The 27,553-nt window shown below is 41.6% G+C and overlaps 1 protein-coding gene across 9 annotated transcripts; it reads right to left on the bottom strand.

Annotated features, from left to right (window-relative positions):
- Positions 1-840: 840 nt before the first annotated feature.
- On the bottom strand, positions 841-26,262 carry Zbtb34 (zinc finger and BTB domain containing 34). 9 transcript variants are annotated; one of them, XM_058581772.1, is made up of 4 exons: positions 26,158-26,225; positions 8,029-8,150; positions 7,425-7,492; positions 841-7,323 (listed from the first exon to the last, which is right to left on the bottom strand). In XM_058581772.1, the coding sequence occupies exon 4, from the start codon at positions 7,311-7,313 to the stop codon at positions 5,799-5,801; it is 1,515 nt and encodes a 504-aa protein (XP_058437755.1). In that variant the 5' UTR covers positions 7,314-7,323; positions 7,425-7,492; positions 8,029-8,150; positions 26,158-26,225; the 3' UTR covers positions 841-5,798. The 9 variants fall into 9 exon arrangements, with proteins under 9 accessions (XP_058437755.1, XP_046307817.1, XP_046307815.1 ...); XM_046451861.2 differs by lacking the exon at positions 26,158-26,225 and adding an exon at positions 23,238-25,862; XM_046451859.2 differs by lacking the exons at positions 7,425-7,492; positions 8,029-8,150 and adding an exon at positions 23,238-23,358 and having other exon boundaries at positions 26,158-26,262.
- Between the last annotated feature and the right edge of the window lie 1,291 nt (positions 26,263-27,553).

The following is a 27,553-nucleotide window of genomic DNA, read 5'->3' as shown; positions in this document are numbered from 1 at the left end:
GCACTTTCTTCATCCTCCCCTTTTGTTCCTCAGGAGTCCTGGGCCCCCAATAGCAAGTGAAACTGGCCTCAGCATGGACCTTTCATATCACCTCACCATCACCTAACCATAGAAAAGCCCTGGAGAGAAGGCAGAGAACTTACTATACAGCAGCCCTTACTCATGAGTATAAGGAGCAAGCCAGCTCCACAGAAGCCAAACCGAATCCCACCCTGTACCAGCCCTGCTGCCCTGCTTGACCCTCCTGAAAATGTGCAACTGCCCATTCACTCAAAGAACACACAAGTGAGAATGAGTTCAGGATCCCTGCAGCAGAGGGCTGCCAGACTGGTGGGGTAAAGATGAGCTGAATAATCCCACTAATGAACATCCAATTACAAATGGTAGTAAGTGCTCCATGGGCAGGAACCCAGCTCAACAAGACCTTTGTAAAGGGGCCTGACTTCAATAGCCCTTGTAAGGAAGCAGAATTGGAACCCGGAGGAGTTGTCTTGGCCAAGTGGGAGAAGACAGAGGAGGCAGAAGAGACAGCCCGTACAGCTTCGAGCTCTGTGCAGGACCAGGTAAGGCACTTTCAAGAAACCAAATGGGTACTTCTGCAGGCAGGTGGGGACAGCAGGGTTCACCCCTGCTAATCCAGTCTTAGCCACACAAAAGAAAGATCAGAAACACACCTGCTCCTATCTCTTCTCTGCACAATTGTGGCACAAGAGCTTCTTATGAAACCCTTGCCTTTTGAAAACAGTGGTTACAGAAACTATGAGACAGCAGATATTTGTCAGGGCCAGGGAAACTCTCAGAGGCCAGGGCAGGCGAAGACAGAGGGCAAACACAGCACAGTTGCTCTAGCAGCATTTTTATTTACAAACAGCAATTTCCATTGACTTTATACCATAAAAAAGCCATTTACAAGCAAGAAACGAGAATTCAGAACAAAATTAAGCAGCACTGAAATATTCATGTCACAAATCTAAAACAAAATGAATACAGAGTAAAATATCATTTGAATAAATAGTCTTAAATCCATGCTATAAAATAATCCTTAATGGCAAGTTACTAGTTGATACAGCATCCGCTTAGCTAGCTTCATTTACTTCATATGGTGATGAAGTGTGGAGTTGTGAGGTTACCAGTTTATATTGCAAGATAATGACACTGTGTTAAGTCATTCAAATTGCTCAACCATTTATAACGGAAAACAATGTTAGCCCTACTAATAAAAGTGGTGAGAGAGATGGTTTTCACATTAGGAAAATGGTCATTCTCAAACAAACCAGGTAAGTTTACCTCTTACTCTAGTCAGGGCAGCAACCAGAGGCTTAGGCCACAAGTCCAAAGGTTGAATTCACAGCATACTTGTCACTGAGGGGCAGCAAGAGGTCTGTTTACTGAATCGGCTACTCGGAGTGCCAAGCAAGGCTGACTCCGGGACTTGATCAAGATTTACAATAGCCCTGTCTGTGCCAGACCCAGAGAGGGAACCAGAGAAAACAGGTTCTCTTCTGGGCTGAGAAGTCAAGGCAGAAACAGTGGACACACTCTGGCACTTACTGAAAAAGATGCATGTGACATGATAACCGTTACAAATTTGGAACAATGTGAATGACTCTTCTGAACGTTCAGTTCAGTTGCACTGAGTAATATGAAATCTATGATTTATGAACTAGATAGTTTCATATAAAGAATTTACATAATTCCCCAATACTTTCATATATAAAATTTAATAAATAACCCTGACCAGTCTAGAAGCACCATTCAAGGGGCATGTGCCCTTGGAAAATAGTTTAGGTGTTGCATATTTGAGTCCCTTTCAGTGGAGGCTTCACAGGAAACCATTATAGAATTTAACAATAACGACGATGACGACGACAACAACAAAAAGTCACAGTAACAAACAGAAAAGTTGTTAAAATAAAACACATCAATCTCTTTAAAGTAAAGCTCATTCACATAGATGATTCCCCCCAGCCCTTGTTTTGTGTTCCTGCAAATTCTTCCTAGAGTCTAGGCTGTAAAAACAAAAAAATAAAAACAAAACTACACATAAAAACATGCAGGCTATGGTCTGGGCTAAGGGAAAAACAGAGTTGGTTATAACTGCTTTCATCAGAAGAGACATATGCTCTGAAAGATTTAAAAATTATCAATTTAGTTCTACAGTATATTCTGCTTAACAGTGAACTGACAGTATCCTTTCTGCTGTTTAAAAAAAGAAAAAAGGGGGAAAAAAAACCCTAAAAACAACAACAACAACAAAAAAAAATCAGACAACTGCTAAGGCAGTGCCAACTGGGTGGGAGGCTTTCCACTAACCAAAAAGTTAACTTGTCTTCATATACTGTATTTACAAATATAATTTCTAAATGTATTTACAGCTTTAGTAGAAATTAGAGGGTAGAGAACTGATTAGAATGAAAAAACTGTTTAAAACCACAAACATTAGTACAAGTATAAAATTCTTTGTCTTCACAGTTTGTAGTAACAGGTTAAACATTGATAGAAAGGACGCTGTCACTGTCTTCACATTGTCTAATGCTGAGAAGGTAGCTCAGGAAGAGACTCAATTATGAACAAGCCTTATGGATTCAGGATATACTTTACTGTAAAAGATTTTTTTCACATATCACTTTATCTTAATTGATTTCTGCATTTGATATAAATGAAAACACCTAACCTAAAACTGTACAGAAATAGGGACTTTGCGAGTTACACAGCGTACTTCGTCTGTGGAGACGTGAACTTCAGGGAGGGAATGTTTCTGTTCTGTGGTCATGTTAATCCTCCTGGCACATCCTCATGTGGCAAGGCACAATTAACTGCTGCTGCCCGATCTGAGTGGAGTGACCCTCTCACCAGTCATGCACACTGGAAGGCATGACAGTGCGAATGCTCAGAAAGGCTACTCAGCTGTGTGCTGGCCTACGTGCTGCCTCCCTCGAAGCCCTGCGGAACTTTACAGTACTGTGTTATGGCTTGAGAATTCATTCTTAACACTGCTAGCAGTGGAAAGGGTAAAGTGTTAGCAACAAGAATGGGAGCAAGTGGAACTTGCAAAATATGGAATCATGATTATTAGAGAGAAACTCAATCAATTTTCTGCCCCTTAACAGTCCCATGACAATGTTTGAACCTGAACTGTACAATCAAAGCAATGTATATTTTTGTCAAAGACAATTTTGGATAAGTCACTCTTTGGTAAACTCAAACCAGTTAAACAAATTTACAATTACAAGAACTTCATGTAAATAAGGTTAAGACGGACACGATGACAAGAACCAGGACACTAAAGGTGCTTGCCCCAAGTGCTCTCCCTCCCAACTTGTCTCATATGCTGCAGAAAGCTCTAGAGGCCTTGCAGAAGGCCCCAAGCCTGAGTGAAAAGGAGGTTCCTTCCCTGAGCTTGACCTCTCATGTCCTTGGATTTGGGTCTTTCTTGTCACAAACTTAATTTGTAATACAACACAAATTTTTTGCATTCAATTCTTAAAAAAAAAAAAAAAAAAAAAATCAAAATCAAACTTATTCATGTTAAAGAAAAAAAAAAATCAACAAACATTTACCTGAAACCCCAGAACATATTTAAGTGGGTAAACACTTGGGGTCCAGCCTCCCCGTGAGGCACGCGGCTTTATCAGGAGTTGTACAAGTGCTTCAAGGAGAGAACAAACCCCCACTTAGGCAGTTTGACGAGGAAAAAGGCATACTATATACCCGATTTAGCAAGAGCTGCTCCTCAGGAGCAGCAGAATTAGAGTGTAATCTACTCGGAGTTAACACTGATGTGTAGCGTAGCAGTTCACACGTGAACAGGTCCTGTGTGCTAAAGAGGTGCTACTGCACAGCCACCACCCACGGGCTATTACACACAAAGGGTTTGAATGACTTTTTTTTCTTAAAAACAAAACAAATCAAAACAAAAAACCCAAACCAAAATAATTCCCCAAATCTATGTTGGTATTTTAAGAGCCAAAAAAGCATGGAACACCAGCAAACGTCCATTTCTGCATTCCTTAATGCACAGCCTCAGAGGCTGTCTTTTGTTTCTATTCCTCTTAGATGGCAGCACTGTTCCCCTGTGGAGATGAGCGGAGTGTAGACTCAAGAGTCCAGGTCCACAGACAGAGGCTGCAGTGCTGACATCCCAAGGGCAGCCTGCAGCAAGACTCACCACCAAGCTGCTTCCAGAACTGCCCGCTGCTGGAGTCTACAGCACCAAAGCGATCTTGTAAAGCCTGTTTGTATATGTGAACACAACAGTGAAGACTTTTCCTACCAATAGAACATTTTTCAAACAGGATCAGGTATACAGTAATGTGTTTGCCAGCACATACATGCTTTTGAGGTCTCTCTTCAAGCTATGAACCAAAGAGAGGAAAATAACTGTAATTCGCAACTACCATTAAATTTCACATTTTCTACAACTATACTGACCTAGAAGATACTTAACAAAAATAGCACCACGTGACCAAAAATATGGTGATACACACACAAATTTGGTGACACACTGAGTATCTCAGAGGGCTTTTAACTGTTGGTTTCTTTAAGCAGGAAACACTGAGAGAGTGGGGGAGCCACCGAGGCTCTCGTTAGCACACACAATACTAAGATAGATATATTGCTTGCAATTCCCATAGAGTATAGCTTTACAAAAAGTACAAATTCCAAGTTCTGCAGTTTCCCAGGGAACTGCACATAGAAAAAGTTGCTGTGCACCTGAACTGGCTGTTTGAAAAGGGAAAGAAAAAGGAGGAAGAAAACAAAAACACCACAACACTGCTTGGAGAATTTTGTAGACAAAACTACAAATCCCTTTCCTTTAGTGCGAGGACTAACTCATGGTAGAGAGTGATTCGATTTAGTTACCTGGTATGTATGTTTCTACAGTACGGAATGAAGGTAGATTTGTAGGCCGGTAAAAACCTTGAAAACCACTGCTCCTTTGGGGTTGGCTAATATAACACTATACTATGTAAAAAGGTCAGCACCACAGGTCGTCCAGCTTTCCTGCCAGACAACGAACAAAAATTCCAAAGGGTTCCCAACTAGAGTTGAAGAAATTTTATGGCATTTGGTTTATGTACTTGTTATGAAGCACAGCTGTGAACACTGTGATTTGCTTTGCTTGCTTTTGGACACAATGATTAATATATATGAAATCTTATTAACATTCTTCTGTAAGGAAAACAAAGGGGCAAAAGTAACATATTAGGTAGGGATGAGACAGAGTCAAAAGCTCTGTTCACATTGTATTAAATTATATATTCCTCTTACATTCACCTCAACCAGAATAAACTCAAATTTGAGAATGTATATATACTATATATATAATAATCGTTTTATTATATATATATATAAATTGTCTAACTACCCCCTAAAGTAAGCTTAAATTAGAAAAGGTTACCCATTTGTATCAGCTGACGGCATCCTAGTCCCTCCGTGGAAATGCACTGGTGCCAGCGCCCACAATGAGAGAGAGTATGCCTCTTGGCAGAGAATGGCGGATCAACTAGTTGGCATAGCTAACTCACTGGAGGATTTTGGATTAAGAGTTCAGCCAAAGAGGAATACTGTCAGCCCATGTTTTCCCTGGATATGTTGCCCTTCATGCTTTGAGCTCCTTGGGGGAGAGAGGGCGGGGAAAGGATAAACACAATGAAGTGTTCCATCCAGAAACTTTAGAAAAACTGCCAAGAGACCAAGAGATTTCCAGATGGTTGGGAAAACCAAAGATTACAACAAAGCAAATCACAAATATGCATTGATTAATGTGCTTTGTTTGGGTGCACTTCTTTACCATCTTAATCAGGAGCATCTGACACTGTATGAATTTCCATCCGGGTATCTAGGGCCATCTCTGAGGCTGATGCGTCATTTTCTAGTTTCTGTTCCACATACACATCTGTTCTCTCAGGGGACTCTAGACGACTCCTGACTTCGGCAACGCCTGGGTGGTTTTTCCTCAGGTGCTGGTTGAGGGTACCTTGGAATGGAAAGCACTTCCCACAGATCTCACAGCGGAATGGTTTATCGTCAGTGTGGCCCCGGATGTGGTACTCCAGTTGGTCCTTCCGTGTGTACTTCTTCCCACAGAACTTGCACACAAAGGGGGTGATTCCCATATGGAGGCGCATGTGCCTGTCAAGGCTTCCTTTCTGGTTGAAGGACTTCCCACAGTAAATACAGATCAACCTCTCATTGTATGGGTACCAATGACCTCTTGCACTCCTCTCCCGGGGACTGCTCTCATACCCAGGGTTGCTCATCACAGCTTCACTGTCAGATCCCTGTACCATGCCCTGCAGGTCACTGTGCAGGTGGACGGACAGAGCCCGCTTCTGGCGGGCACGCCCTCCTCGGAAACAGCTCAGCATGGACCTGGATGGGCTAGAATTACTCAGACTTCCAAAAGCTTCTGAAACACTGGTTGGCTGTGAGGCTGCTTGGGAATAGGAATATGCATGCTGGAGCACAGAGCCATAGGAGCCCACATTCACTGCCACAACTTGTTCCCCATCAACCATTTCGGTGTGGTACCCGTCATCACCTAGGGAGGAGCTGTCAGAACAGCTGGGTCGGTCGGACTTTTCCATCTTCACTTTAACCTCAGTGATCTGGCTTTCCCTCACCAAGAGGTCCCCTTGCTCGTGGTCCCCCTCGATCTGAATCTCATACTCAGACACACTCCCACTGCTCCCCCTGTCTGAATGCCCCTCCTCCTGTAAGCGGCTGCGCAAAGCTTTGCTGGGAGTTGTCTCCATCCGGAGATCACTGCTCACAGCGGGCTGCCGTACCTGAGGGCAGTATGGAGGGGAGATCTCAACAGGGTTGGTGAAGAAGCTGCCGTCTTTCACTCCATTACGGCTCTCGGGATTTTCCTCAGCACCGACAGTGACAGAGTCGACATCTCCAACACTTATTTTTGAATGGATGCTCTCTAGGATCTGCGTGCACTTGTCAATGACACACTGCATCTGAAGAAAGCTAGCTGCTGTCAGAAAACTGACAACATCCTTCAGCTGCAAGGACATTCTTCCAGTGTAACAAAAGGAAAGCAACTGTTCAAACACGTTGGGGTTTTTAATCACCGATATTGACAAGCCACTCATGGTACTTAATGCTGAATGGTCCCGGAAATACGGAGAACTGGCAGCAAGAACTGCTTTATGGGCTCGGAATGGCTGACCCTGAATATGGACAATGATGTCACATAGTTTCCCTTGCAGGCGGAGTTCATTTAGCTGGCTCAGAACGGTGCTGCTGTACTCGGGCACATCAAACTGAATAAAACTGCTGCTGTCCATTTCTACCGACATGAAGCGCAATCTGTGGAAAAAGAGAGATTTCATAATTCACCAATGACTGCTCACCAAGCACAAGTGAAATAAACACAAGCTGACAACATCTAAACACTGCAGCTATCGTACCTCCTAAGGTCTGCCTCAACATTCTTCCTCTTGCTTTTTTTTAGTCTTTCAGGTTTCAGTTAATTTACCTAAAGCCAAATAACCACAGGATTAATTAGCTCAGTATCATTACCATCCAACATTCTCTTGATCAAAAATAAAACACTAGACATAATAGGGCTATTTCTGCTCCAACTGAGGAACTAGTATACTTTCAGAAAAAATATTTCCCTGTTTCACTTACTTTTGAGGATTTGAAAGACTCTAAAAATTACTGAAATTCACCTAAAGGATGACCTGACTTACTGTGTATTTTTTTTTTTAGTGGACACAATATCCTTATTTTATTTTTATGTGGTGCCTCACGCATGCTAGGCGAGCACGCTACCACTTGAGCCACATCCCCAGCCCTTATCTGTGTATTTCTAACTGGTATTTTTCAAGTTAACAGCACACTGGGCATCATGAGTGAAGCAGGTCCCTTGTCAGTACTGTCATGATTTGCACTTTTCCACCTTCTGCTCTGCACACTTTTCTGTGACACAGCAAAGCTCAGTCCCTTCCAGTAAAGTTATTTTTAGGAGTAGGAGCAAGAAGAGTGATGGACACATCAAAAGTGCCTCACCTCCACTAGAGCTCACAGTGCTGGCGCACCTGGGACAGTTCTGCTTCCCTCTTGTCTGGAATCTGCAGCACCAGCTTGCTCAAAACTGATGAAGTACAGAGAGGCCAGGCTACATTTTCTGACTAAAACACAAGATGAGATCTAACAATTATATTTTAGTTTTTAAGATCCAACCAATAAAAAGTTAAAGCCCTCCTTAATAGGTATTGAATCAGAGAAAAATCAGAATGGAATACAAGTATTTATAAAATGAGAAAACAAACAAAATCAGCAGTAAAGAAGGGTCTGAGTGACATTTACATAGGTCTTCAACTTACTTGGGAATGTATCTCCAAAAAAATTAGATGGACAGGTATGTAATAAAGCAAACATGATAAAATGCTAACAATGGCAGGGTCCGGATGGCAAATATCCAGGTGTTTGCTATAGAATTCTCTCAACTTTTACGAATATTTGAAATTTTTCATAATGAAATGCTGGATGCTTAGAAAATATCACCAACAACAAGAAAGGCAATAAGAGAAGTCAAAGCCTTCAAACTTTTTTACCATTAAAGAATGAGTACTAAAAATAAGTGAAACTACTCAACTCAGGAGGTTGGTAAATAAATAACAAATTAAGCTCAAAGAAAGAAAATAATACAGAATAATAACATAATCACAGAAAAAAAATTTAACAATTTCAAGACAAGACAATGTGCAACCAAATACAAGACTTGCAGGAAAGGATCAGTTAGTAGAACTGTATCACTTTAGAATTTTTTTTAAAAATCATGTCAAAATCTGAGTTAAAACATTTTAGTCAAACAGGAATACTGTGTCTTTATTTATCCTAGACTTACGACTGAAATCAATTTGAAATCTGTATGGAATGGACATATTTTTAGGATAACATAAATTGGCAGAACTAAATAAAAAAGAAACAGAAGTGCCAAGACACAAATGATCTTCAGGCCGTTCACACTGTTCCAGACACATGTAGAAACATTTAAAGCATTTCAGTTCATCTGGCACAAATCTGATACCAGAAGATGACAAATAGCACAAAGAACACTGTCTACTTTGTCTAAGTAGAGATTTTAAAGTTCTAATGGAAATACTAGGAAATACAACGCATTAAAAGAATATATTATAACCAAGAACAGCTGCTTCCCAAAAGTAGGAGTAGCTACATATTAGGAAATATACAAATATAATCTATAAAATAAGAAGGTCAAAGGGGAAAAAATACATATGACTAAATCAATACTATACCAAAAATGCAGTTGAGGAAGTTGAACACCTCAGAGTAAGGAAGGAATATTCAATAAGCTAGTCAGCAAACAATACTTTCTTGATATAATAAACAGTATCTACTGCATGTCAATGACAGCAGCATCCTTAAAAAGGAAACATTATGTCTGCATGTCCCAAAACGTACTTGGTAGAACACAAGCCCATGAATTAGCCAGCCCCAGATCATTCCTTATCTCCTAGGGATCAAAAACACATCAGCATAATAACCCATCTGAAAAGTCCTGCAGAGGAACATTCTGTTTAACTCAGCAGTTTGCAAACTCATTTAATTGGAACTCTTTTCTCAAGGTACACACATTAATATTCTAAAGAATTAATGCTCCCTGGAGCACATTCTGGTAAACACTTTAGTAAGGCATTCCCATCAGGAACTGGAAGACAGACAACATTTTTACCATTACTACTCTTAGATTGTTCTGGAACTTCCAGTCAAAGCAACACAACAAGGGGAAATTAAGGCATATAGCCATTAAAAAAAAAAAAGAGAAAGAAATTACTGTTACACACAATTATGACTATTTACATAGGAAATACAAACAAATCATCTGCAATATATATTAGAGTTAGGATTTAAGAAGTGGAGGGTCTCAAAAATAACTGCACATAAAAAAAAAAAAAGTGTAAGATCACAAGTTACAGACAGCAACAAGCAATAGAAACTATACAATACCTGGGTGAGGATGAAGATAAATAAATAGTGAATGTAAAATAGACAGTAAAATGACCAGGCAGTCAGGATAATTGGTCCCATTCAACCACATAGGCTAACCAATAGACATGTTAATGAGCCTATTTCAAATGTTAAAGACACAACCTGTGGGCACACCTCCAGCCAATTCCTTTGGGCCAGAGGTGGAAAATGAAAAATGGGGGTAAACTCAGACTTAAGTTATAGAAAGGTAGGTGGGGGTGATGATAGTCCAAATGATAGTCTTGATACTTTTTAAAAAATTTTTGATTGTATTTGTAGATGAACAGCATGCCTTTATTTTGTTTATATTTATGTGGTGCTAAGGATCGAACTTAGTGCCTCACACATGCTAGGCAAGCGCTCTGCCACTAAGCTACAGTCCCAGCCCCTTGATACTTTTTCAATGCCTTTTTATATAGATTTTGTTCCATGCTCAGCCCAGAATCATATATAAACTCCTAAGCTGGCACACCAAATTTTTTTTTTCCTGCTATGAGTCCCCCTCCCGCATGGCAGGGGTTCTATCTCTTCTCCCTTAAATAAATCCTGCTCTGCTTGCTTTTCCCTTCTTCAAAATTTGTAGGACAAAAACCCAGAGGAAATTGACCAAACAGGGAATCTAGTCTCACTCAAAATTCTGGTTTCAGTAGGGCCAACAAAAAGGAAATACAATACTACCTTAATACAAGGACAAAATACAAATGCATAAATGAAGAGATGCTTCTGAAGGAAGATTCAATACTATAGAGGCAGAAACCTTTATCTAAAATTAATTTGTAAATGTAATGCGACTCAATGGAATATTTTCTTAGAAATTTGACAAAATGATTTCAATTCATCCCCCGACCCCATGCTGGGAATTAAACCCAGGATCTCAAACATGCTAGAACAATGAAAAATAAAACACATGTGTAACTTAATGTTTTCTAGTTGCTTTTTTTTTCTTTTTCTTTGCAGCACCAAGGACGAAACCCAGGGTCTTATGCATGCTGGACAAGTGCCTTATCACTGTATTGCAACCCAAACCATCTAGTACTTTTTTTTTTTTTTTTGGTACTGGGGGTTGAACGCAGGAATGCTTTACCACTGAGCTACATCCCCAGCCCTTTTTATTTTTTTATTTTATTTTGAGACAGAGTCTCATTAAGTTACTGAGCGCCTTACTACACTGCCTAGGCTGGCCTCAGACTTGCAATCCTCCTGCCTCAGCCACCCAAGTTGCTGTGATTACAGACATGCAGCATAGTGCCTGGTGTTAGTAAATTATATTTTTTAAAATAAAAAACTAAAATAAATTTTCACAATATATTTAACCCAATGTATCTAAAACATGGCACCGCATAATCAACAACAGTTTAGAAAGCTATGAGACGTTTTAAATTCCTTTTTTCATATTAAGTCTTTGAAATCTGATGTGTATTTTATATACAACATGTGTGGACTAGTTGCATTTCAGGGGTTGGTTTTGTTATTGGTTTGGTTTTTTTTTTTTTTTTTTTTTGGCAGGACTGGGGATTGAACCCAGGGCCTTACATATGGTAAGTATTCTACCACTGTACTACATCCCTAGCCCTACTAGTTGCATTTCAAGTGTATGTGTGGCTAGTGGCTACCAAATTGGACAGCACAGATCTAGAATAAATGCTAAAAGAAATTTTAGAAAAAGAAAAATATAGCCAATGTAAAATTAGATTCAAGTTAATTTGGTAAATAAAATAGATATTAAGTACCTTTTATGTGCCAGGCACTAACCACCAGGTGCGTTATAATCCTCTCATAAACTGTGATACAAACTATGAGATCTTTTATAATGGGGGACTGGTCAGAGAAGGCCACATGAACAAATGCTATTTTATTTTATTCTTTAATATATTTTTTAGTTGCAGAGAGACACAATGTTAGAGTCTGTAAACAAGTCAAGATGGCGCCTGGCATTTTGCGAGAGGGAGTGGTTTGTGAAGTAACACCAGCGGGCCATTGAGTGTGGAGATTCCTTATTGGTTGACTGCTGTATCTAGTTTATGTTAATTAAGATACGATGTGTGTAATGTATATATACCCCTCCTGTCCTACAATAAACGGCTCCCACTCCTGCTGTATCAATCTACACAAGTTCCTTGTCACCCCCCTGGTTATTTTGCTGCAGCCGGACTGTGGCAACACAATACCTTTATTTTTTTTTATTTATTTATTTTTATGTGGTGTTGAGGATTGAACCCAGTGCCCACATGTGCCAGGTGAGTGCTCTTCCACTGAACTACAAACTCAGCCCATAAATGCTATTTTAAATGAGACCAAAAGGATGAGCAAAGGTTAGCGAGCTCTGTGAGGGTGTGGGGGTGCTGCAAGGAAACTGTCTAGGCAGAAGAAATCACATGTATAAAGAGATAAAGAGCCTGGGCTGGGAAGGAAGGATCGCTGGGAGTGTCATACCAGAGCAGGACAGGGCTGAAGGGAAGGGCAGAGCCCACATCATGCTGTCAGGGCAGGCAGGTAGAAATCAGACTGAGATAGACCGAAGTAGAAATCAGCCTCATGAGCCATTTCAAATCAGTGGAAAAAAAAAAAGGAATAATGATTAAAATAGATGCTGCTTAGGGAATGTGAACAAACAATAACAGAATCAGATTTCTTATAGCATATCCTGAAATAATCTCTAGGAAAAGACAGTTCTAAGCACTGGAAGATAGATATATAGGTTTAACTACAGAAGTAAGTTTTTTATATACCTAAAAAAAAACAAACTTTTGACCAAAAGAAAAAAAAATTATGAAAAATATTTTCCAACATACATGGCAGAGAATACAAAATTCATAAATCAATGAAAGTCATATATAACAATTGAAAAAAATCAGCAAAGAGTATGAACAGATGCTTTAAAAAAGAAATGAAAATATCCTTGCCTTTTAAACAGAGAAAAAATGCTTAATCATTTCATTTGTAAACTAAAAAATTAAGATGAGACAATACTTTCTCAAATTGGCACAACTTACAAAAATGCAACCCAGCTGGCACCTGACGAGAGGTCAAATATTACTTAACCTTATAGCATTTCCATGATACCAAGTGTGTAAATAGCAACTTGTGGAATGAAGGGGCAAAAGGGGGTGGGGGACAGACAAAAACCAGGGGAAAAGGACAAAAAAAAGCATTTCTGAAGCAGAATGAAAAACCAAGAACACGTTTACAATGAGGCCTCCTCTCCTGTGTGCAGCTTTTTATCTTCTCAGAAGTAGAGAATGATACTTGAAATAAAATCACTAAGGGGAAAAATGAAACACCCTGATTAACGCCTAAGAGGGATTCCATTTTTCTGCGAAATGAGAAAGGTAGCACTTTGCTCTCCTCTCCCTTATACCAATGCTTCCTTCGACAGTGACAATGAGATTCAAAGTTCCTCCCTAGAGCTGCTAACAAGCAACACTCTTGAGTAAGCAGCTTCTAAAAGACTGGAAAAAAGTGAATTTATAGTTAATCTGAGTTCTAGGCACATTACCAGGCTACAGAGAGCAAATAGCATAATTCATCACAAGTTCTATACCCCATGACTGGACTTATTAGGCCTGGTTGGTAGTCCTGAGATAGAAGAGGTCAGAACCTTTTGTAAAAGGGACTTCAAGTTCAAATAAGATCCTCCAAGAGGTTACTCAATGGCTTCTGGCAGTTCTTGATTTCTTCCCTACATAGAATGCCAGAGGGCCTATACCTATGTTAGATCAATTTTTAATTATCTTTTTAAAATATGCACATAGAATTTCAGATTATAGTAGAAAAAAGTACAAAAACTGCCAAACTTTCCTCAATCTCAACCCCTTTTCCCACAGACAATCACTGGTAGTTTTGGGGTGCTCTTTCAGAGAAATTTAAACATGTATTGTATTGGCCTAAACTGTTTTGTACCCTGATCTTAAGAAACAAAGAAACATATTTAATATACCTTAAAGTCTTTCCTTAGCAGCATATACCCCATGACCCCACTTTTTCCAACTTCACAGCATTCCATGGATGGTTGTGTCAGTGTTTTTAACCAGTTCCATCTTATATCAAAACAGGAAGCAACTTAAATAGCCAATACAAAGCCAGAACAGCAACATACATGTCACATACATTGTGGCTTTCTTTTCTAACTCCTCACAGAGAAATCATGAGGTTTTCATTTCAATAGTGCCAAATTATCCTCTATATAAGGTGGAAGCAACTAGCCTTTTACCAAAAACATGGGGAAGAGTCTGCTCCCCTGCAAGTGCCAGCAATTGGTATTAAATTTTAACTTTTGCTGAACTGACAGGAGAAAAATGGTACCTCATCATTTCGATGTGCATATGTTTATGTTTAAATGAGGTTGATATCTTTTCTCATGTTTAATGCAACCTGTCTAACTTTTGTCTTTGAATTGCCTATTCTTATCTTTGCCCACATTTGCCTTTTTCTTTTTAATATTTTTTTAATTGTAGATATACACAATATCTTTATTTATTTTTATGTGGTGCTGAGGATCGAACCCAGTTCCTCACATATACGAGGCAGGCACTCTACCAATGAGCTATAGCCCCTGCCCCATATTTGCCTTTTTTATTGAACTGTCAGAGCTCTTTGCAAATTAAGGAAATTAGCCTTTTGTCATATGTGCTGCAAATATGAGATTTAACTGTAGTCACTAAATGGCATACTAACTGGGGATTTAAATTATTTTTTCCTCCTTTTATAGGAAATATTCATTTAATATCAATCTCCTACTTATACAAAACCACAGGGAATTCAAAGATGAATGAGTCCCAGTCTTGTAGTTTGATCCAGGCTTAATGCAGTTCCTCCCAACTCAAAGAGATATGGGAATGGAATTCATTTTTGATAATGCAGAGTAGTGATTTATATGAGTTTTTCATTTAGATTAAGTTTGCAGCTTCTTCAGAAAACAATAATGAATTTGATTATTCTGCTCACTAAAAACATCAGAATCAGTCTTCTTTAATTTAGCATATTAATCATAGGGCTTTCCCTCATATTAGGTAAAAAATCATGCCCACAAGACATGTACATTTTTGCACTTTAATTTAAAAAAGAGGCACATATAAAATGAACATTTTTCTGTAGTACTATTAATACTTATTTTAACAATATTTATTTTGGTTTTGTTTGTAAAAACTATACTTTTGATAAAAACCAGAAACACTTCTTTCAAAACCACCACATGGAGAGGACTTAGTTGAAGGGGTCTGCTGGCTCCTCAGCTTCAGAGGTCTCTTCTGCTCATACAACCAATGAAGAGACCATCTTTCTGCTTTTTCAAATTCTTACTTTAGAATTATTTTTCTTTTCCTTCCTTCCTTTTTTTTTTCTTTTGGTAGTGCTCAGAAATCAAACCCAGGATTCTACCATTGAGTCATACCTCCAGCCAGAATTCTTACTGTCTTATAAAGAAAGAGTATGAAGAAAGAGTATGAAGTCAAACTATGGAAACAGCTTCCACCTCTCACACAGCTTCTGCCGTGGCCATTTGATGCTCTCGCTGGTCTTGTGGCTGGGTTTTGGGAAGGATCCTCTAATATGGGCAATCCAATATTCTGCTTCCACACATATCAAACCCCTATACCAGTCTCAGAAACTGAAAAAAGGAGATGACTGCTACCTCCAATCACATACCTTAACCTTCCTCCTTTTCCTGGAAAAGTCCTTTTCCAGCTTCCAACATTAGAAGATCTGTGGCTGCAAGGGTCCGTAAACAAGTGGCCAGCCTTGGACTACAAAGCCCAACTCTTTGGACAGATGTCCGTGTCAAGACTCCTACATGGACATCTTGACATGTCAGTAACCACCAGGTACCAAATGCTTGATGCATATAGGCATGACTGAAAGACTCACCATGCTCACTGAACCTTTACCATCCCCCATGAAGCAGCACTATTAAACCATTTTAAAGATGAGGAAACAGACTCTAAGGCCAATTTTCCCAGGACTGTTCCGACTGCTGCCCAGGAGGAAGAACAGCAAATGAAGGCATTTTAGTAAAATCCACCAAAATTACAAATGCACATCTCTATGAAAAAGCAATTTCAGCATCCTCTTTTTAGATCAAAATCACCTGTAGAAGTAAGGACTGTGAGCAGAAAACCCAGCTAAAAGTGCATTATGCCATCCATATTCACAGCTTTGATCCCTATTTCTCCCTCAGAGCCCCTTAATCCTGGCTCATTTTACCTGCTTTAAACAAAAAACCATCTTTACATGTTAAAGTCTCAATTAATTAGAAACCACAGAACTAGGCTCAAGTGACTGGTCCTTTGGTGTTTAAAGGTGGAAGTCCCAAAGAGCAGATGCTTCCAAGAAGACACAGGGTTCATCCAGTCCAAGTTCAAAAGAATTCAAAGTAGCAATGGGCCTGTGTTCCAAAAACAAGAGCAAACTGAGGGGACTACCCACGAGTGAGCAAATAGTAAGGAAGCCAAGTCTGATGGCACCAGAGGACAGCAGGTGGGGAAGCTAAATCACCAAGGTGAGTCCAGGGGGAGGTGGACAGCTTTAGAAGTAAAGTGACACACACTGGGTGGAGTTAAGACAGAATGGGCTCCAGCAAGAGAGAGGCTACTCATATACTGAGGCACTGTGGGCACAGCCATAGGGAGAGTGGGACTGGTCTGTCAATACCACCTGAGCCAGGCCAGACACTCCTCCCAAAGACCTGAAAAAGGTGAAGGAAAAGAGAACAAGGGCTGATGCAAGACCATATGGCAACAGGCTTAGTAAGTAAAGCTGCTTGAGATCTTTGCAAGATCCCACTCAAAAATTAACTACAAATGACTTCACCATGCCCATGAATGAGGACAAGACGCTGTTCTGAAACACAACAAACAAGGAAATGACGCCTCTAATGCAGGCTCCAAAGCTCCCCTAGGAGGAAAGTACATTTTGCCTAAAGGAGTTCTGGAACAGAAAGGCATTTTGCAAACTATAATCTAGTCAACCATAATCTAACAGAAACTGCTCAAGTCTGGACACCAGTAATGAGAGCCCCTGCTCTTCCATCACCCAGCTCCTCCCACTGAGTTTGAGCAAAAAAAGGCAACAACCGCCCTTATATATATGATGACTCCATAGGGTAACATAAGCTAAAGAGTCCAATTAACAGAAACACAGCACCCTGAGTTTTCAGAGCTATTGCATTAGTTTACCAAGGCCCTAAATAGTACCAGGGAATGTATGGAGGGTCCTATTAATACAATTATATTATTCATTATATTCTTATACCACTATTTTGAAAGATTTGCATATCACCAAAAAATAAATAAAACATGGGTTAATTTGTTTATATTGACATAAAGGCCTTTCTAAGCATAACATAAGTTCCAGAAGCCACAAAGGCAAAGACAACATAAAAGCATGAAAAAAACATACCCCCCTTTCCAAAAACACCACAAGATGAACGACATACTAGAGGAAAAATGCATGCATGTTTGACAGAGGGCTACTGTCCAAATTCTTTAATTTATAAATCAAATTGGGTGAACACAAAAAAACCTACTGAAGAAAGGGCAAAGGATACACAGTTCAACAAAACAAACAAAACCCAGAGAAAACAAAAAAAGACCATGAAGAGATGTTTTAACTTTACTCATGATTAAAGACATTTGAATTCCAAAAAGAAAAAAGACCTTTTTTTTTTTTTTTTTTAAAGTTCTGGAGATTAAACCCAGAGCCTCTAGTCAAGCGCTCTACCACTGACCTATACTCCAGCCCATGAAATATAACTTTTAACTCATCAGACTTGTGGACATTTTAAAAGAGCTGGCAAATGTAATCCTGAGAGATAACTAGGTAATATCTCTCAACACATAAAGGGCATTTACCTGTTGGTCCCCAAATGACAGCTAAGAATTGAGCCTTTAAATACATCATATTCACAAACTAGGTGGGTGGTGCACACCTATAATCCCAGTTACTGAGGAGACAGAAGCAGAGTATTGACTGAGCCCAGGAGTTTGAAGCCAACCTGGGCAATTTAGGGAGACCTTATCTCAAAATAAAACACAAAATGGACTGGGGATGTAGCTCAATGAAAGTACCCAGTACCATCAATAGATAGATAGATTTACTTATATATAAAACCCATAAATTTTTTCATATATATATATATATATATATATATATATATATATATATATATCTCCACATTAGGATTAGGATATATGTAACAAGGATGTCCAACTAAGGATTTTTCTTTGTTATAGGAAGAAGAAAAAAAAAAGGACCACCATCAAAAGGAGACTGGCTTTAAAAAAAAAAAAAAAAGAAAGAAAGAAAAAAAAAGAAAGAAAGAATGAAAGAAAGAAAGAAAAAAGCAAATTGGATGGGGTCATACATTCCTGCAGGAGGAACATGAACCCAGGAGTTTGACGACTGGCTGGCCAACACAGTGGGCCCTGCCTCAAAAACAAAACTACTATGAAATATTATGCAGTCATTTAAAAGAACAGATAGCCAGGTGCAGTGTTTTGTAAGTTTATAACTTTTGACTTCCCCAAAGCTTTACAATTAATAGCCTGTTATTGATAGGACGCTTACCCATAACAAACAAGTAGATTAACATGTTTTGTATGCTATATGCATTATATGTAGTAAAAAGCGCACAAGAACCTCAAGAGAATACTTTTTATCACTACATGCAACTTACTGGAGTGATGTGGAAGGATTAGTATTACACAATTATTTTAGGTGAATACTCCTAACACTTGAGCTCACTGCAATAGCAACAGGAGGTAGCTGTGAAATTATTACAGCAATACAGTACATACTACTATTAATTTTATGCAGTTATGACTTAGTACTGCATCTTTATGTTTGTTTACATTTCTCTCAAATGCAAATGGTACTATGTGGTCTGTGTTTGTTTTAAGGGTTTTTTGGGGGGAAATGGGGTACCAGGGATCAAACTCAGGGGCACTCAGTCATATCCCCACTGAGTCATATCTCCATTCCTATTTTGTATTTTATTTAGAGATAGGGTCTCACTGAATTGCTTAGTGCCTTGCTTTTTTTGCAGAGGCTGACTTTGAACTCAAGATCTTCCTGCCTCATCCTCTGGAGCTGCTGGTATTACAGGCCTGTGCTGGGAGCCATTAGCCAAGTAGGTATGACAATTTCCTTGCCAGCGTACCCCCATGTTGCAGTGACATTGAATGTAGGTGACCTTGCTCAAGGACCAAGGCGGATTAGGGCGTTCCCGGTTTAGGTTCCAGGTTTAAGGTTTAAGATTATTCCTGCTGGGAATAGGGCGCATCCTGCTGCCTGAGTTCCCCTTGAGTTCTCACGGGATTCAGACAGTATTTTTTGAGAGATAGAAGCCCAGTGGAGGTGAATTTGGGCAGAGAACGTGGATTTGGGCAGAGAACGTGGATTTCCCCAGAACGTGATTGTAGACGGCTGGTGTGAGTTCGGGAATAAAGAGTTGCTGTTTGAATCTACAAGCTGTGTGGTGGCTCGTGATTGTGTGCCCAGCCAGACTGTGGCAGGCCTGCACCACCACAACCAGCTGTTTTAAGTTTTGATACACATTAATTTTTTTTTAATATTTTATTTTTTAGTTGTAGTTGGACACAATACCTTTATTTTATTTATTTTGTTTTTATGTGGTGCTGAGGATCAAACCCAAGACCCTCCCCATGCTAGGCGAGCGCTCTACTGCTGAGCCACAACCCCAGCCCCATATTAACTTTTTGTAATAGATTTGTGGGTATTTTATGGCAGAGAACAATAAAATAAAGACTAGTATCCACATATTTACACATTCATGACATCTTTTTCTCATTTCTAGGCTACATGCTTTGTGAGGTTTTTCAAATTATTAAAATATAAAAAAAAATTTTTTAAATGTTCCATGAATGAGTGAACCCATGCAGTTCAAACAGGTGTTACTCAAGGGTCAAATGTATGTGCTACTGAATCTGTTCTAGAAGGAATCACATGATATATTAACACTGGTCACCTTAGGAAGGGAAACATACTTCATTTTAAAACTTCTGATTTTTTTAATCACACAGTTGTATTAGCCTCACTAAATTTTATAAAAGACATGTAGGCTTTTCGCCTAAAAATAAATAGTTTTTTAAACTAAAAAATCTAAAGAAAGATGGGCTGCAAATGGATAATTTTTATATAAAACTAACAATTATACAGACAGAAATAAAGAACTATGAGGAACAATGACAGGACTGATTACTTCTGACCAAAAAGATTTTTTTAAAAATCAATAGAAATCTTCTTAGGCAACATATTTTAAAACAGGGCCTTGCATTTCAAAAGGAACAGATCCAACACTCCAGACAGAAGTGGCAGGAGCAGTATGCAAGCGGATGGGGTCTGGGGTGCAATGAGCTGCATGAGTGGTACAAAAAGGGATGTGACAAAGGACTGCCATAGGGTGGAGGCCCTTGAGCACCTGGATAGAGACTGCAGGTGGGATTCTCAAGGCAGCCACTGTGAACGAGAGTCCAGAGGATTTAACAGGACTTTGGAGACAGGTATGACATCCACTTTGAGGAGGCAAGGAGCTCAGCCAGGACAAGCTGAGTTGAGGCTGCCTACTAAGGAGTAGGAAACATGGGGCAGGAGAGAAACAGATACTGATTGGGAAGTGACCAAAAACTGTATTGAGGATGGTGGTGAAAGATGATGTTCCTCAGGGAGAGAACATAGAAGAGAACTGGGAACAGAAAAAGGTGCGGTACTCTAACACAGTATCTGATGAAAAAATGTACCATTCATACTTAGCTCTCTCCTGAAACAGCATTTCCACTGACTAGTACCAAAAGTAAAACTATCAGCTGGGTGTGAATGCGCAGGCTTGTAATCCCAGAGCCTGGAAGGCTAAGGCAGTAGGATCACAAGTTCAAAGCCAGCCCCAGCAACTTAGTGAGGCCCTAAGCAATTAGCAAGAACCTATCTCCAAAAAAAAAGGGTTAGGGATGTGGTTCAGTGGTCAAGCACCCCTGGGTTCAATCCTGTTGGTGGTGGTAACTCTGCATCATATATTCTGCTAGTGAGGAAACTAGACAATAAAAACTAGGAACATCCTGTCACACTGTTGACCCATGCTACAGAAAACTTACAGACAAGACAGGACTCTTAAATGTCACCTGGGCATGACACCCTCACGAAATTCTTGGGTAAATCCTTGGAATCATTTCCCCATGACAACCAGAATTAAAGCAAAAGAGTACAGACTAAGGGACTGGATGTGTGCTGGTTTTGTGAGCTTCAAAAGCCACAGAGCTTTCCCACTCTGACAGCTCTGAGAACAGAGACAGAGGGGCTCTTATCATGGCTCAGCTGATGTAACCTAAACCAAGCTAGAGATTCAAGATCCACGTAGTGCTATCTTAGCTGTATTATTGGCTCTCAGCCTTTCCTGCTGAAGAGCCCTGAGGTATAGGACCATGTCTAAGAAAAGGCAAAATCTAGCAAGGTGGTTTATTCCCACCTAACCTGAAAACGCTATAATTTGTTTCACAAGATGCTACACTTCTTTTAAAAATATCCAGTTACACTTTCAAGAAAGGAAAGTAAGGTTACAAATTTGGAAGTTGTTTAAGGCGCCAGGAGGTACCCATTATTCTCAGTCAAGATGCTCATGATTTCAAACCCAGATGCACCTGCTGGCTTCAGTTAGTAACTTGCTGACACCTGAGACACAGCTCAAACTAAGCTTTCTCCATCAGACACTGAAGATCCCTAATTTTCACTCATACAAAGTCTTTAAAAAAGACCACAGATTGAAGCAGGGAGATGAAAGGCATGGTAACAGCAGTAACAACTATATAAAAATAACTTTTCTAGATATTTCTGCCCGGGTCTAGATCAAAACTAAAATTGAGCTGTCATGAGCTACAATCTAATCCTTTGGAAAGCAGCAACAGCCGAATAGCACCAGGGCTGCACGAAACATTCTGGTGCTACTGAAACTCAACGCAAGAAAAAATAAAAAATAAAGAAAATGGCATTCTGTGATGGATATTCATGAAGCACTCATCCTAATTTAAAGGAAAACAAGTTTAGAGTTCTTACTGCATTAATTCATGTAAGCCTGAAAGAACATTTTTATCCAAACTGTTACATTTCCTACAAAGGCGTTAACATTCTCCAGGTCTGCTCAGATATACTAATTCTGAGAGGGTGCGATTTGTCTTAGTCAATGCAAAACATCAGAAGCTGCTTCAGAGCTTTCCAAGCAGGAGAGGAATGACCTCTTTACTTGCAATGGTAAGGACTGAGTTATTCAGCTCCTACTGTGTACAGTGCTCTAAGTAAGCTCTTTACTTGATCACTAAATCTTCCTGACAACAATGAGACAATTGTTATAAGTATTCCCCTTTTACAGATGAAGAAACAAACTGAGATATGAAGAAACTTTCCCTAGTTCACTCAGCTAATTACTGGCTCAGCCAGGACTTGAACCTAGATTTGTCATTCTTAAGAGTCAGAACTCCTACCTCCTCTAAGACTTTAAGCTGGGTGTGTTGATGAAAGCCTGTAATCTCAGCAGCTCCAGAGGCTAAGACAGTAGGATTGAAAGCTTGAGGATAGCTTGGGTGACTTCACAAGACTCTGTCTCAAAAAAATAAATAAAAGGGTTATAAAAAATAAAAAGGGCTGGAGATAGCTCAGTGGTAAACTGGCCCTGGGTTCAATCCCCAGCATCACACAAACACAAAAAAGCAGGGTTTTTACTGATGCAGAATTCTTAATGATCAACTTCAAGAAGAGAATTCTCATTTAAGGATGTACTACATGGATAAAGTCAGGCTAAGTCTGACATGGTAATAATTACAAGGTCACAATATATTATACTTCAAATGGTTTGTGCCATTTCTCTATGAAATGTTCATTCTTTTTACTGTCAGTGAAGAAGGCAAAAAGATATTCCAAATTCTTTTTCTTTTTGTTATGGGGTCTCACAAGGTTGCCGAGGCTGGCCTTGAACTCCTGGGTTCAAGCAATCCTCCTACCTTAGCCTCCCAAGTAAGCTGGGACTGCTGGTGTGTGCCACCATGCCCTGCTAGATGTTTCAAATTCTAATCACAAATTGAACAGCTTTGTTTCAGGTAAAAGAACAAAAGTTTCTTACAGAAAGGAACTCAACATAAAAATATTAAGGGTGCATTATAGGGGCACTGGACCTGGAAAATACATTATGCTCTGCTTCTTATGACAAAAGGATTAGAAAAGCTCACCTGGAATTGCATTCTTCCATGAGGTTTTCCATGCCATCAACATCAACCAGAAAATAACCATTAGAAACTTAACTGCGTTCAGTTGATGACCTTCACTAAGCTAAATTCAGCAGTTTGTCAGCTACAAAACATTAAATGGACAGGATTAAGAAGTTTGAAAAACATTAAGCAGAATTTAAAGTAAAGCAACATGAAAATTAATGAGAATAAAATATAACTATGGCTTCTAGATTTATGATACTGACATTTTTGACAAGTGCTTCAACTGCAAGGCAGATACAGAGCCATGCTGAACTCTATAACTCAGGGGATACAGTCAGATAGCCTATGATCACTCCCCCCCTTGATAAAACCATACCCAATGACAATGTATTAAGCAGTTACTAGGTAATACAAATTTTACTACCTTGTTTGTATTTCATTTTCATTTAAAAATTCATATGAAATCCTATGAAAGGGTCTTTATCATCCTACATACTACAAATAAAAAATGAAGGCTCAGAGATATCTGATAAATTGCTCAAGTTCACATAGCTAGTAAGTAGCCTTGCTGGGATTCAAACCAAGGTGTGATTGCAAAGCTGATAATCTTTCCCCACATCTTCTGACTGAAGAATTATGACATTTTTCTTTTCCTGTGATCAGGAATAAACATTTTAATGTTTGTAAGATTTCTGTACCCCAAGAATGAAAGCTGAAAACATCCACCTTGACTGGCATTAAACATCAGTTAAACATGATAGACAACACTAATAACTAAAAGAGCTTCTCCCTAAAATAAATGTTAAAAAATTGTTTACCAACAAAAATCAGAAAGTATCTGAATACCTATTAAAAAAAATACAGGTACTAGAAGGGCTCTGAGAGAAGTAGTAAAAATCCAGTGCCCTTAAAAAATCTCCCACTCCATTTGGGACAAGAACAAGTTCAATAACTAAGGAACAAGTGCTGGATCTGAGTGTCACAAAGGCATGGGGGTAGGGCAGTCAGGGAACATGTTCTGAAGGAAGTATGTCTTCAGCAGGGACTTGAAGGAAGTGAAATGGAGAATGTGCACAGAGGAGGGGAACAACAGGGGCAAAGCCCAAGAGGCAGTCATGACTTGGCTTCTGCTGGGGCCAGACTTGGAGAAGAAGCAGGGAATAAGGTTCAGGTGGATGAGGTGGGACTAAATCAAGGACAGCCCTGGGCAGATAGGGCATGCAATGGCTGGACACCAATCAGCTTTGAATAGTAGTATAACTACCAATGCCTCCTAGCTGATCCTCTGGCCTCCAGCCTCTCCCTTCCGGCTCTAGCGCATGAACCACCCCTTGTCTCCTGTCGCTCAACAGTGCCTTTAGAATAGTTTCAACTTTGGCCTACTGTTCAAGTTCTTTCTGGAACCAGCCCCAACCAATCTTTCCTCCTACCCCTCTCTACATGAGCCCTTTTCTGCCAGGAGACTGGTCTAGTCACTAACTCCACAGGATCACTGGGCCTGACTCCTCTTTTCCTATCTGAAGCCTACTCATCCTTTAACACCCAGCTCAAATCCCGCCCCCTCACTAAGCCCTCCCTGACCACTGTGCCTACAGTGACCTCCATCTTGCCTTGTTAATTCTACTGTACACAGCGTTGTCTAATCAAAATTACCTTTTCACAGGTAATGTCTTGGCACCTAATGTGAAGCTATTTGGAGACTAAGTGATCCTTCAATTACTTTCCCCCACCACATGGAACAGCATCTTGGCATTTAATAAGCAAGAAGGCGCTCAACTATTTTTTGACTTCCTATAGTAAGTTAGGCGTTAGCATAAAGGAAGGATGGGGGAGGGGAAACCTCTGGAGTCAGCGACCAGCTAAGAAACTGTTGCAATAATCCAGATGTGAAGCAAAGAGGGCCTGGACTAGGGAACAAAGAAAAATGGGCAAATATAAACAAAATGTTTGCATGCAAAACTCCGAGGAATGTGATTCACTAAAACTAGGGTGAACAGCAAGGGATGAAAGATGATAAAGTGAGGTTGGAAAACGCTGCTTGTAGTCATTTTAAACCTGTGTGAAACAAAAGTGAATTAAGTGGCTAAAAGTGCACATTTGAGGGAAAAAAAAGTCTTCAGTGAAGCTGCCCAGTGTCTTCAACCAGGGACAGCCCTTCCAATTCCAGGCTTACACAGCGTAGCAGCGCTGGAACAGTCTTTAGAGAACTAATCCGAACCCTCCGTTCTCACGTGGGGAAACTGAGGCCCAGCGTGGAAAAGGCTTCCTGAAAGCCTTAACACAAGACTCCCTGACTAGTGCCGCCCTACAGCATGGCCACTTGGCCTCGAAGGGCACTGTTTACAGCCCCCGGGGCGGTCCGCCCTCGGAACGGCAAGACCAACTGAGCGCGAGAGTGACCACGGAGACCTCCGGGGCCAAGCACAACCCGCCGCCGCCTGTTTACCTGGAGAAAAGCAGTGGCGTGAGGCAGACGCCTCTTGGCAGCCCCTCCCGGGGGGACCCCCGGCCGGCCAGGCTCTCCAGGGGCCTCAAACACCCAGACCCCCGCCCCCGGCACAACAGGGAGCAACCCCGGGAGCGAGGTGCCCGGAAGCGGGGATCCAGAGACGGCCGGGGCGGAGGCTGAGCAGCCCAGGGCAGCCTCCTTCGCGACCCTCCGCCCGGTCAGCGGCGCCCGGGCTCCGGGGCCGAGCACGGCTGCCCCTTGGGGTGCGCGCCTGGCCCGAACAGGTGCCCGGGCCTCCGACCCCGCCCGGCCTCGGCTCCCGCCGGCGCCGCCCGCCCACCCGCCGGCCCGCGGGACTGACCAGGCGCGGAGACGCCCGCCCCGCCGCGCCCAGGGGGAGCCGGACAGCGGCCCAGGGGCTGACCCCCGTCCTGCCGGCCCCGCCCGCGCCTCGCCCGCCGCCCGCCGCCCCCGGCCGGCGCGCCTCACCTGCCCAGAGCGCCGCGCTCACATCGCCCGCCCGCGGCGCCCCCTCCGCCGCCGCCGGCGCCAGGCCCGTCCCCGCCGCTCCGGCTGCCGCCCCTGCCTGCGCCCCCCGCCCCCGGAAGCGCTTCCCGGCCCCGCCCACTCAGCGCCCGCGCTTCCGGGCTGGCGTGCTCCGGGCTAGCGGTGCGGCGGCTGGGCCTCTCGCTACCGCCGGGGTCCGGGATCTCGCCAGGCCCTTGCCCCTAGCTGTCGCCACCGGCTGGCGGGTGGACAAGAGGAGGCAGCCCTGGCCTCGACCTCGGAGTCCCGGCTCCGGGAGGGGCACCGGCTCCGCGGACCGCGGCCTTCCGCCCGCCCTCTCTTCGGCGCCCTCTGCCGGCGAGAAGAGGGCTCAGCCGCGGGGCGTCCCCGGGGTTCCCAGACCCTTGGCCCGCCAGCGCCCGGGCTGCCCCTCCCACTGTAGCGCCTCGGGCGCCTGCCCGCTGCCCGAGCCGCGCCGGACCGGCCGCTGAAGGCAGTAAGGTGCAGTGGTCACTTGTCACCCCGAGCAGGTTTTCTGTCTCTCAAAACAGCTCGCAACTGGGGGTTATAAAACTCCGGTCACCAAACAAGCCCCAAAGAATGTCCATTTCCAGACCTTAAAGATACCCCAGTCTTCACACTTCCGGAGCGGGAGTGAGAACCTCACCTGGCATTTTCCTCTCAGTTTCAGACGAATGTAGCACCCTTTGAAGAGCTTCCTTTTGCGTTTGGGTGGACTCCTCAGCGTTTGTGGCAGAGATCTTTTTTCTGACTTTGTAACAAAAATAAACTCTAAGAGTCAGAGATACCAGCTTCTCTGCAAGATCAAAAAGTGAGACTTTCTGATGCTACCTAATGCTTTACAAGCAACTCTCTCCAGGGTGGGTAGGGGGTCATCTCCCCAAAACGACAGCCACCCTTGGTCAAACACTGTGCCGGACACCGTGTATAGACACTTAAGATACAGCCTTCTTTAATACACAACCCCAGGAGGTAGCAATCTATCGTTTCTGCTTTATTCAGGAGGGAACTGAGGCACAGAGATTGAGTGACTTATCTGAAGTCATACAATTAGTAATGGTAGACCTGTATTCAGCTCCTTTTTCTCTAGCTCCAGACTTTCTTATGGCAGCAGAACATTCCAAACAGATTTTGAGGTAGGCACCTGGGGCAGACAGACAGACAGACTTGCTCACTAATTGCTATTCCTGAGAATCTTGAGATCTGGCCCCATGTGTGAGATCAGTGGACATGGGGCACAGGAAATACATCATCTGGTCTGACCAGGTTTCCAGGACCCATTGGGCTGATTCACATACCCACATCACTGAGTGAGTTCCTGTTTTCCTAGAGACCAGTCCTGGCCTCATCACTTTAA

The sequence above is a fragment of the Marmota monax genome, unplaced genomic scaffold, assembly GCF_021218885.2.
Source record: "Marmota monax isolate L192 unplaced genomic scaffold, Marmota_monax_Labrador192_F-V1.1 WCK01_AAM20220418_F8-fsc00020, whole genome shotgun sequence".
Classification (NCBI taxonomy): Eukaryota; Metazoa; Chordata; class Mammalia; order Rodentia; family Sciuridae; genus Marmota; species Marmota monax.
This window is presented reverse-complemented; position numbering and strand designations above follow the sequence as displayed.

What these genes read in the sequence shown, in the direction of transcription:
- Zbtb34 (XM_046451859.2), bottom strand. Translation starts at nt 23,269, where the DNA reads ATGGAAAACCTCATGGAAGAATGCAATTCCAG. An exon ending in ATGGAAGAATGCAATTCCAG is followed by an intron (nt 7,324 to 23,237) that starts GTGAGCTTTTCT and finishes CTTTTTCCACAG; the next exon opens with ATTGCGCTTCATGTCGGTAG.